Source organism: Gallinula chloropus (assembly GCF_964237585.1).
Source record: "Gallinula chloropus genome assembly, chromosome: 2".
Lineage (NCBI taxonomy): Eukaryota > Metazoa > Chordata > Aves > Gruiformes > Rallidae > Gallinula > Gallinula chloropus.
In genome coordinates, this window is record NC_140086.1 from 155427989 (window position 1) to 155440288 (window position 12300).

Consider the following 12300-nt stretch of genomic DNA (forward strand, 5'->3'; position numbering starts at 1 on the left):
GAAATGTCTGTAGCACATGTAGCACTAATGCCCCACAACTGGAATGAAGCACTGGATGCTCTAAAATAAGGGTTTTTTTTTTAAAAATAAAAATTTAAGACTTTTTTCTTGTAGGGTTCAAGCACAGCCTTGTGACCCCTAGATATCTGGTTAACTTCAGAGACAAATTATTCTGTCTTGATCTAGCAACAAAAGAAAGACTTAATGAGAAAGACTGCAGCTCCAGGTACCTCTGCCAGGAATGGAGGGCATGGAGTCAACTGACACCATCCCAAGGTCAAGTGGCAGAGCACATCCCACTTGACCCGTCAAGGTACAGCCACACTGCAAAGCACACACAATCCCCAGCAGCATTCTGTGGAAGCATGCCAACCCTTAGAAGCTGTGTGCTTAGAAGATCACCAACCATAATGTGGTCTTGACACATCTGAGACCTTCCAGAAGCAACTCCATTTCAATACTGAACACCAAAAAACCTTTTCGACAGCCTTCTCCTGAGACTTCAGTTTTATGCCAAACGTGCTCCTTTCCATCCCTGTCTCCCCCTCCCCACTGCTTAGCTGCCTGCATTCCTCACAGCAAATTAACAGCTTGAAAAGACTGCCAGTTTGATGCAATTTCATGTTCTTGAATACAGTGTTCTCAGGAGCACTATTACAGAAATTTAATCTCTTGAGAAATAGATCAGATACCATTAAGAGAATGAAACACAAATGTTCTCTAAGACTTCCTGGAGAAAGCCTGTGTTGGGTCTACAATAATATATGTAATTTACAGACTTGTTATCAAGAAAAAAAAAAAAGAGAGTATTGTCTCATATAAAAAATTTTATTTGTAAAAACTTATGCACTTAACCAACACTAAGCAGTTCCATTAGAACTAAAAAAATATAATAGAACCTCTTGTTTTCTATGCAAGCCAGAGTTGGGTTTCTCCTCTTTCTCTTTTCTTTGCCAGACACCTCCCTAAAGTGGAAGCTGGTCCTGTACAGCTTTAATAATCACAGCCAGAATAACGCCGCAAGTCAGCGAGAATGAGGGATCCTCACAGGCAGGGACTCACCTTTGGGATATGACAGTTTTCAACTCCAGCCAAGAACGTAGGAGCTCTGCTATCACAAGTCACTGAGATAATACACTAAATTAGCTCATCTCCTGGGAGACTCACTCCCACCTGTTCAACAGCTCCAGGCCAAGCTCCTTTCAGCCCACTGTTGAATCTGGGTACCGCAGACGTATGTCACGGTGCTCCTCAATTCCTCGGCATGGATTTTATGCCACCGGGGTGCTGCAGCAGGGAGTCTGACTGTGCCAGCTAATGGGACCATAAATCAGGGCTTTGTGTAACACAGCCCAAGCTCAGCCTGCCTCCAAACATAAAGTTACAAGGCATAATCTCAAACCTTGCTAAGAACACCAGAAGATTCAGTACGGGCTCTTTGTAGTCTGTCATACACCAGGGATGGTTCCAACAAATAAAAGGGCAAAGTCCCTTCCCTATTTCAACAGATCAAATCCACAACTTTGTTATCATAGAATCATAGAAACCTATCATATGTGCCTGAGCCTGCTGTGCACTATGGCCTGCTTACGGCATGAAGGGATCCTGTACTCTTTGGAGCCAATTTGTACTGTGTATGTGATGTAAGGGGGTTTTAGTGTCACAGAGAATTGTGGCTGCCTCAGTTGTTCAGGTAAAACATGTTGAACTAACCAAGACCCAGGGAGAATGATTTTCTGGACAGCACCCAGGTGAGTAGATTTTAAGTCATGCCTCACAATAACAAAAACAAAACAAAACAAAACAAAACAAAAAAACCAAAAAAGAGAAAAAAAGGACATTTAAGAGTATCTACAGATACAGAAACACAGGAACATGGGTAACATGAAGTTACATTTATTTAACCACATCCCACATCCCTACCAAAGACATGTGAGGTGCTTATAGTACTTTTGTTCATTTCAGAACTGTACTACTGACCAAATCTCCCTATTGTGCCTATTTACCGTGCTCTAACATACATTTTATAATGGCCTCTGAGGACACAAACTGGTCATCCAAATGAAGGTAAACAAGAAGATGCTGTTCAATCACTAATGGACATTCACAGCAGTCTTGAAACTAGCTTGAAATAACTCCCTGTCCAAATGTGTGCTTGGGACCTCAGTATCATCTCTATCACCCTCATGGGATGGGTCCACACTACTCCCCAATGTAAGCTCACCCCTATGTGTTAGTTCAATCTACTCTGGGAATGAAGTAATAGAAAAAGATTTGGCTCACAATGGTTGAAGACATTTATGACCTTGAAGGAAGACATCAGGCTATCCAGGAATTGACACCCCCTGCCACAGGAACCCCACAATTACCTGAATTATAACTGTGTAGGGGAAAAGCTTGCATAATGCACCTGAAGTGGAGCCTTTCTTCCTTCATGGATAAATTTGCTCAAAATAGAGGCACATTTCAACATAGTATATTAGATACTCCAATTGTACTCACTCTTCAGGATACTACAGGTTATTTCTGTGAAGTACAGAGTGGCAGGGGAACATTAGGAGCATGAAATATTAAACTTTCCATCATTTTATTCCTGAATCTGGCCTAGGTTTTCCAAGTTAAATATGTTCTCTCTCCACTTTAGGATATCTGTTATTTGGGATTCCATTTGTTCTGTAAAATTCAAAATTGATTACCTTAATGACAGCTAATAGGCAGAACTGTTCTATTGATGTGGCTCCACTCCTCCACAGAGCCTACTTCAATAAAAGGCAGCCCTCAAGCTATTGTGCCTCCTTGCTTGATTTTTGGTGTTTTACATAGAGTTGCATGCAAACAATCATTAACGTAACAGCCTTGCCTAGGACATGTGCACATTTCAGAGCAGCATATCGCTCCCTGCAAGCCCGTGACAGTTCTTCGCTGTACAGCAAAAGGAATGGGAACAGCCAGTTACTCTCAGTGTTCAAGTACCTAGTTAGCCAATTGATTCATAGAATCATAGAATGGTCTGGGTTGGAAGGGACCCCAAGGATCATAGAGTTTTGACCCCCCTGCCACAGGCAGGGCCACCAACTTCCAGGCCTGGATCTACACAAGGTTACCCAGGGCTCCATCCAATCTGGCCTTGAACACCTCCAGGGATGGGGCATCCACCACCTTTCTGTGCAGCCTGTTCCAGCACCTCACCACTCTCTCTGTAAAAAACTTCCCCCTAATATCCAATTTAAACCTTCCTTCCATTAGCTTTAATCCATTCTTCTTGTCCTGCCATTGTGTATCCTTTTAAAAACTTGATTCCCCTCCTGTTTCTCTGCTCCCTTCAGGTACTGAAAGGCTGCAATAGGATCCCCCCGCAGCCTTCTCTTCTCTAGGCTGAACAAGACCAGCTCCTTTAAATATTAAAAAAAATCTTTAAATATATTTTATGAAAGGTGTTCTTTGAGAATCTGTGATCCTGTTATTCTCAATATGCTGATTCATTCGTAAAAATACTCGAAAGTCTCATTTTAGCATTATGCCCATCGTCACATTTTCATAAAAAAACAGCCTCCTCATTTTTTATGTATAGCTGTAGAGCTATTTGCATTCCCAAAGGCCATTAAAAGTAGCAAGAATTGGGCTGAACAAAGATAACAAATTTATGGGCTCATATTAAAACACAAGGATCTTCAACCAGTGTAAATTGCCAAACATCAACCCAGTACTTGGTCTGTTGTTATTTCTTCTCCTTTTTTTTTGATGCAAAAGTGGGTTTAATGGTATATTCACACATACAGCTAACAATCCCCAAGACAGAGAATGAGATTCACCAGTTCTCTTGAGCTGGATCCCAAGTCTATTTGTGTCTGCAAGCTTTTCTACGGACTTGTGAGCACTGGGTCTAGCAGAAAGCCAACTGTAATCATTGTATGCTGCACGGTATCCAACTCCAACCATTTGAACAAGAAACCATGGCTGTGTCAAAAGCACCTAAGCGTACAGAAGCAACTGCATTCAACTTACATCTTGATCAAGCAACCACAACTTGACAGGAAGAGACAGTATTACATACGACTTACAGAATGTTTTCTGTTCGTGATGCCCAAAAGACTAGAAGTTCAGGCCCATGAAACAGATAAGCAAGGAGATAAATGATTAAAATTCTGAAGAGTTTAACTGGCATGGAGGTGAGCAACACTGCTTATCAGAAAGAAACATTTTTTAATTAACAAAGGGAAGAAAGGGATGCTCATTGCCTGGCTTCAAGCAGGTAAGGCCGTGCATCGCTTATCTCCACAACCCAATAATTTTCTAATTATTATTTCTGTAAATCTCAAGATGGAACAGCCCCTCATTTGCATACAGACACATGGGGTTGAACCAGATTTTTAAACTTCTACCGGCAAAGCTTCTGCAGATGTTTTCAAACTTTCCCCACCCTGGTCCTGCAGCACCTTTTTGTGCTCAGCTTCCATTTGGGTTAGCGTGGCAGGACACGGCGTAGACTTAAGCCAACCGTGCCACTTGCCTGCCCCTGGATCCAGGGGATGTCACAGCAAGGAACACAGGAAAGGGATGGTCACAATCACTTACGACAGCAGCAGCTGCTTCTGAAAAAGACTCAGTCCTCTACAGACTAGCACTCTCTGCCTTCAGTTGTCTCCCAGCTACAATTTTCAGTTTCTTGATCAGTTTTAAGCAAGAGGGAAAAAAAAAACCCTCAGCAATCCTTAATACGCACAAGCCTGGAAATAGAATTTCAGCTGGAAATAGCATTGGAATAGAGCCTTTTTTCAGTCACAAACTGTTTAAAATAGAGTAAGGGTTTAGATCTGCATTTGGTGCTAAAAGATACAAGTACACTAAATTGATAGACACAGATTGGATTCAACACTCCCCCCCCCACTGCTAAGACATTTTACTAATAATGTATTGTGAACACACATTAAAAAAAAAAAAAATATATATATATAAAATTACAGCTGTGAACAAAGTTCCTTACAGACCCAAACATTAATATTCATCAATACCATTTATATTTATATATGCCTGATATTTCTATTTCATGCTCTCACTAGGGCAGAGCTGAGAGAGCATGTACTTTCAGAATCTTTAAGTGTACCATATGGGTATAATTGCAACTCAATCAGCTACAGGATATAATCAATCAAGACTCTACATAATACTAAAGACCTATTCTGGGCATTTTATACTTGTGGGAAGAGAGAAGTGGCATAGACATGGCATGCCAGTAGCAAAATGGCACTAGGCAGGTAACGCTATTTTAAAGGAAGAACACTTCTCCTTTATAAAACACAACCGACTTACACTTCCTGACTTACAAAACCCAACACAGCTTTGAGGAGGAGGAGGAGGAGGGGACAGCCCCACAGCTCTCCTTGTTCAGAAAAGGCACTTACACACCCCTGGCTCCCAGAAACACAGCTAGACTAATTTTAATCCGCAGCAAACAGTGACAAAAATACATTTCCCAAAACAGATGGACAGAGAAGCTGAGAAGCCCAACAGATGTAAGGCTGGATGAAGGCACAGCCTCTTTACCCTCAGTATCAAACTTGTTTTCTTGCTTTAACTGAACCTTTGAGCCTTTTTTGACCAGCAGCAAAATGTCACCCTGAAAATGCTGATTATGTGGTGCTACTTGTGGTGCCTTCCCATGCTTTTCCCTTCCCCAATTCCCTAAAACAAAGCACCAAGGGAAAATAAAATTTTTAAAAAAGGGAAGAAAAACAACGTGCAAGGCTCTCTCAGCCCATCAAGCCAGGAAGAACTATTTTAAGAATTAATTTGTGCCCTGAGAGATCTGTTTAAATTATCCTCCTGTGCTGTCCTAACCGAAGATTAAAGCGGTGAACTTCCAATGTCTTAAGGAGACGACAAAAATCGAAGAACTGGAGCGTACAGGCTCGTCCATGGTCCCCACTGGCACAGGGCCGAGCGTGGGGAGGGGAAGCTGGTGCTGAGGATGGAGCTGCTGATCTGCCGGTGCGCCAGGAGCCCACGGACCTTTGCCATCCTCAGCCGGAGCTCTGAGATCACAGACAGACTTTCCCTTCTGCCACCACTTCTTAGCCATGCCTATCCTTTACAACTGAGGAAATGTCCCCTTTTTCTGCCACCCGCTGATTTGGGTTTTTTTTTGACAGGGAAAGTTTTGACTTCATCCTGTCCAGGTAAGTGCAGTCAGATAGGAATACCCTCTACAAAAACAGGCATGACATTTGCAAATCAAGTCTTTAACTTTCTACCTCTACAGAAACACGTAAAGCACCTGCCAAGAAAAAGAAAATGAACCAAGTTCAGCAATGGTGTGAGCACCGTGATTTTCCCCAAAGTCAATGGGAGTTATACCTACCTACAGCTGCTTTTTGCCTCCCCCCTGCTCCACCATCACTGCTTGCACACAGAGAGCCTGAGCACATGCTGTGCTCTGAACTGTCCCTCCAAGGAAATGTCAGGCACAAAACAAAAATCCCTGAAAGTGCAGGACAAAGTCGGATGCCAAAACCCACTTTTGCAATGTTACATCCATCTGCAGAGGGGCTGTTAAAAAGCCTTACCCCCCCACCCCCTCCTCCAGTGAGAAGGGGCCTCCGTCCCAACATCCTGCCCCCGACACAGACCCAGAAGAACAAGTTACAGAACAAACCTCTATAGCCTTCAGCAAGAGGTACAGGCTGTTAAAAATAGCAGAATTTCAGCTTTCCCCCCCCACAAGCCTCCACACACACCGAGAAAGCAGACCTTGAACCCAGCCACACAGCACTTTCCTCCTGCCACTGACTGGTGACTCAGTTGACAATTTTAGGAATGCACACCAAGTACATTAAGAAAAAAAAATTATTAAAAAAAAATCATACAAGAAACACAGAGCCGTGCAACGCAAATCTGCATTCATTTTAAATTGAGGAAAATAAGCATTACCTGTTCTTGTTGTTGGACTTGTTTCCCTGATGCATTTTGCTCCTTGGCTGTAGTCATGCTCACCTATTTGTGCCCACTGCAGTGGCAAACAGGATTTTACACTCTGTGTGTGTGTGTGTGCCTGTGTGTGTGTAAGCTTGTCTGTGTGCTCAGACATACACGCACACACACAAAGACTAAAGGGATAAGGATGAGTAACTAGTCCATCACTTAATCACCGGCTGAGAAATTTCCCACCCCCACAAAAAGAAATAAATAAAAATGCAATATAAAAAAGCACTAGTCTAGCTGCCTCCTCCCCCCCACCCCCCCACCTTCAGCCTCTAAAATAAAAGCAGAAGCAGAAGCAGAGAGAAGGATGCTGTGGGGGCTTCTTCAATTAGCAACAGCCTCTGCAATCGTCACAGAAACAATGATAACTGCTTGGCAACCAGCAACTGGCAGCTCGGAGCCGGGAGGCAGCGATGTGGTCCTCGCTCCCCACCTCCACGGCGGCAGCCCTCGCGTTGCGCATGCACCGGACGCCTGGTAGCACAAAGTGCTGCTCGCTGGTGATGTGCAGAGCCAGAGCTCGGCAGTCATCCCCCCTCCCGCAGCCGGGGTGGAAGGGGTGGCAGGCCCCCCACGCTCAGGGATTAAATCCGGCATCCCGCCCGCGCTGCCGGAGATGGGAGTCCCGCGGATGCGGAGTTTCTGGCAGACGCGCTCTCGTCTTCTCTCCCAACTTGCTGAGGTTTCCATGCCCCGGCGCTCCCTGGCTATGAAAGGAAAGCTGTGCCAAGGGCAGCCTCTGTCCCGCTGCCAGTGCAGTTTTGGAGGATGCAGTGTGTGCTCCCAGGGGCAGCACACTCATGGGACCCTGATAGTACCAGCGCTCCCTGGGGTCCCGCTGGATGCCCTGCCAAAGGGTAGGGCATTCACCAGGGTCAAATGTGCCCCTAACCCCCCCACACCCCTCTCCGTGTCCCTGATGTGACGGGGACCACTTTGCATTCCTGTTATCCTTGCTGCCTCCTGTGTGCTTGCAGCTGCCATGTAGGTCACACCACAGGGTGACACACCAGCGCATGCTGCCTGACCCGCTCCACGCTGCCAGAGCTCGCTCCCTGTGGACTCCCTGCCACAACACAGATGTCTCCAACACAATGGAGCTGTCAAAAAAGCCTTCCTAGCCTGCTCACCCACCTTGCTGTCAGTAAGGGACGACACGGGGTGCTCCTGAGCACGGGGCATAAAGCAAGTACTGCTCTCCAGTAACGCTTGGGGACCTTACGCAGCTGGACAGGACTCACAGTCACATCAGGGTGGTTCAGTATTTGCTCAGGATTGATGCAGGCTCTAGCTCACCTCAGTATCTGGAGATGTGAAGCTGCCACGTTGCTGCTTTTCCCCCTCCTCACCTACTACTTCCCAGTGTACCCAGTGTTCTGGGCTGGATGGAGCCCAGAGCTTGCCTCTGTGCTGTAGTGCTGTAGAAAAGTTAATGTTTTCTCACTCGCACAGTACCAGGATGTCTGCTGAGTCTGCAGATAACCAGCAAAGGGAAGGGAGCATCAAGAGTATTTATCTGACAAAGAAGTGATTATGCCCCATTTGAGCCTCAATTTTACAGTAAAGATTTATTATACAAGGTCACATTCACCAAGAGCACGACTCCGCTGGAGGCAATCCCTCCTCACACCAGGGATGAACTTGATCCTTGGTTCAGGGATGGATCAACAGCAAGCCAAGTTGTCTTAGAGATTATCCACTAGCCACCCCTAAAGACTTCTAAAGTATTTCTGCATTTTCCCCATGACATATCACATCAGTTCACAGAAACTACAGCATAAGAGGCCTACAACATGGAATTGTGCTGGTAGGAAACTGGACAAACTTGCCTGCTCCCAGGCACCAGGATCCAGGCAACAGCTCATTAAAAGAAGTGAGCAGCACCTCTCTAACAAGAAGCAATCATTTACATTTATGTCTAACAGCCCATGTCAACCTCTTGCTGGGTTATACTATGACACGGTCCTGGCTTACATTGCAATTTCATCTCTTTAGTCCCAATAGTTTTAGTCACAGTATTTTGTAGATGTTTATAGCAAGGTTATTCTTGCTTGCACATTTCCCCCAGCCATCAGAACAGAATTGCTTTCAATGTCCTGTATAAGTGGATCAGTTTGAATTTGCCAATGGTCTATTTTTCTGCCTGTTGTGAGTAGGAATGAAGGCTTGCTTTACTCCACACTTATCCCGTTTTTCTTTCCAAGAGGAATTCAAATTAAACAGAACTATTTTGGTTTTGGTTTTCACACTTCCTTATCATATATCTGAGAAATTTCTGAAAAAAAACCAAATCCCTCTGACTATATAGACCACTCACTGTACCCCAGACCCTCAGTACTTACACTGGTAATCACTGAACTTGACTGCATTGTTATCGAAAATAAGTATGTTCCTACCTGTGTGTTTACCCTTGCATGCACTCCCCATGCCTATTCCTATTCTTTCACAGATAACAATTTCAGGCAGTTTTCACTAGTTCTTGAAACTGTCCCACTTCCTTATAATGTAGATTCTTCCTTATAATGTAGATTCTCCCACTAAGCTTGTTGTTGGACACGTAAGAAGTGCATTGTGCTCATTAGTCCAGCAGTTACCTACGCAAATACATATGGCTTAGCCTCGTTACATAGGTGCATTAGGATGCTCACTGTTCTCACTGCATCTCAATGTTCTGGCACAGTCACCCTGGCCGTGCTCTCTCTGCCTGGCATACCTCTGTCTCTCCTGACCTGTGCAGGGGTAGGGGGGGTTTCACTCCCTCAGATGTGAGAACGTGGAAGCAGGCAACAGTCATGTCCTCCAGCTCCCTGCCACTATCCATCCTTGACCCTTACTAGAGGAGGAAGCAGTAGCCATTGCCATTCAGAAATACTAACTCCTTACTAACCAGCACAGAATAACCTGCTCACATGTTAGCAGGGCTGAGGGCATCCATCCTGACCTCTGTGCTATGTTAGGGTACCAGCTTTCTTGCTTGGCTGAGCCATCACTTATGAAAGGTTAATACAACCTCATCAGAGAACAAGAATCAGCATCTGCCAATCCAAGGAGCTGCCCAGGTAGAAGGATTTATACAGACAGTCACATTTAGGCCTTGCAGGAGGCACTGGCAGATAAGGATCCTGGAAGTATGACCTCCCCACCCACCCCACCCCACAGCATCCCAGCCAATCACTGAGAGACAGGCAGCACATTTTTCCTTCCCGCCAGGTTTGAAGATGCATTAGGCTGTTCATCCCCTCCCACCCATCATTTGCAACAGGTTTGTCTTCACTGGCTGCCTGGGTCTATAAGCAGGGTTTATCTCCAGGCTTGCTCCCTGCCACACAAGCTGCACTCCCACCATCAGCATCTTCCATTAATCGCCTGTGCCACCAGGAGTTAAAGCCTAATAACCATTGTTTATGGCCACGCATCACACAATACGTGCCAGGGAAATGAATAGCTTGTTATTGCTCCCAAACTTCCTAAAGCAGATCAGTTTACTGAGAACATCCTTGATCCTGCCCCTCTGCGTAGGCAGAGGCCTCTGCAGAGCAGCCCCTTCCTGGGAAGCAGCAATGGGCTCTCAGGAGTCAATGCAGAGCACTCCCATCCCCTGCATGTTAAAGAGGCCAGATCCAACAGCAGCCTGTGCTCACAGGGAGCCCTCCAGCTGCACATGTCTGTTCAGGGGAGTGTAGACTAAGCAAGGGCAGTAATAAGCCAGTCACAGCAGGCAAAATTATTGGATGCAGAACCCTTCTGCTCCTTTGAAACCTGGGGTTCCGGCTGTATCACACCAGGTTATTTATTCTCCCTTCATTACCACATCAAGGAAGTTGAAGCCACTGGGCAGAATGGGTAGAAATGAATTCTACTTGATTAACTCCACTTTTTGCACAGTCTGCTAATGTTCTCCCCTCTCCAGATAAAGACCAGATCCCATGGAGAGCTATGCATCTGAAATTTTTAGTGGGTCTAAACCATTACTACCTGGGGTGCAGTAATGCGCCACCTCCAGCGGAACACACCTCACGATCTGCTTTTGTAGAGCCGGTCCCCCTGAGGTTCACACTCACCACCAGCTCCCATCGGTTTGGCCGGTTCGCTGTCAGTTCAAGGAAGACACCTGGCCCAGGAAAGCACATACTCTGGCAAGCTGTGACATCCCAAAAAACTACTCACAAGTAGGTTAGAAAAGTCCTGAGGGCTACAGTTTTGAGGATATGGTGTTATAGAGGTAGTAGATGTTAGTAAGATAACTCAGGAAGAGAGACGGAGTCAGCCAGCAGAGACATCCACTGCGAGAAAGGGAGATGAGCCTGTAAAGATGTTGTAGATGTTGATTTAGTCATCTGAGAGGTGACCAAATTCTCTGTGACCAAAACAGGCCCACAAGACACAAAGGGAACAGTGGTCAGTATGTGTTGGTGCTGGTTTCCCTGGGAGGCCAGGGGACAGACAGGAGTGGACATAAGGTTGACAGCTCCTGCAGCATCTGAGAAGGTCTACATTACCCATGCTCTTTTAAGACCAGTAGCATACTCCCAGAAAGGGAAATTCGTTTAATCTCCAAGGCTGAATTAATACATCTGCAGCTGCCCTATTCTCCCTCCACTCCAGCTTTCCTAGAGAACAAGAAACAAGAGGGAGAAGTCTGTCCATGGCATCATCATGGTCCTGAAGATGTGCCAAGACATGCTGGTGACTAATTTACTCTTCCCAGTCCCAGTGCCAACATCTCATCCACACAAAAAGTAATGGCACAGCCCCTCTTCTCTCTGGACCTCTGTGGCCCAGATGCTGTGAGCCAGAGGAGTCCCTGCTCCACCACTGCAGATCCTTCTGGAGGTCAAGTGGTCCTCACATAGGGGATACCAAAGCAGAACAGAGCTGTGAAACCATAAGGGCTGCATGGTGAAAAACTCTCTTTACAGAAGTTTATGCTATTAGATTCTGTAAAAGCATCCAGACATCCTGGCTTTTCATTCTGGAGGTCTCTGTTCTGTGCTCATCTGAGTAAGCTTTGGAGAGAGACAGAATTTAATTTCGCTTTGTTCTGAAAGCACAGTTTGTGCTCTGCCCCTCTCCAAGAATGTGACAACAGTAATACCACATTATTGCACAGCAATGTCCCCAGTTGGAATTGGGAATTGGAAACGCTTAGATGGTAGATCAGCTGACATCAGCCGTACTCCTACAAAGGCTGTAGAGCATCTCTATTGCTTACACACCATCCCCAGCACTGCTTCTCCACCATGATTCCTATTAGAAGACTACAAAAAATGCTTAATCTTGTTCCAAATTAAACCCTGTCTTTTGGCAAAACTTCTCAGCCTG

At 45.4% G+C, this 12300-nt stretch overlaps 1 protein-coding gene across 5 annotated transcripts in view; it reads right to left on the minus strand.

Moving 5' to 3' along the window:
* DPP6 (dipeptidyl peptidase like 6) overlaps positions 1-12300 on the minus strand; it is a gene marked incomplete at both ends in the record, with an annotated part of 573668 nt that overhangs the window by 253809 nt on the left and 307559 nt on the right. For 2 of the 5 annotated variants that reach the window (XM_084280507.1, XM_084280505.1), the window contains one exon: positions 6928-6984. The exons of the other annotated variants lie outside the window; for them this stretch is intronic. In XM_084280507.1, coding sequence (XP_084136633.1) covers positions 6928-6984 — 57 coding nt within the window. Of the gene's footprint in view, positions 1-6927; positions 6985-12300 lie in introns of those variants that run through there. 5 annotated transcript variants of the gene reach the window in all.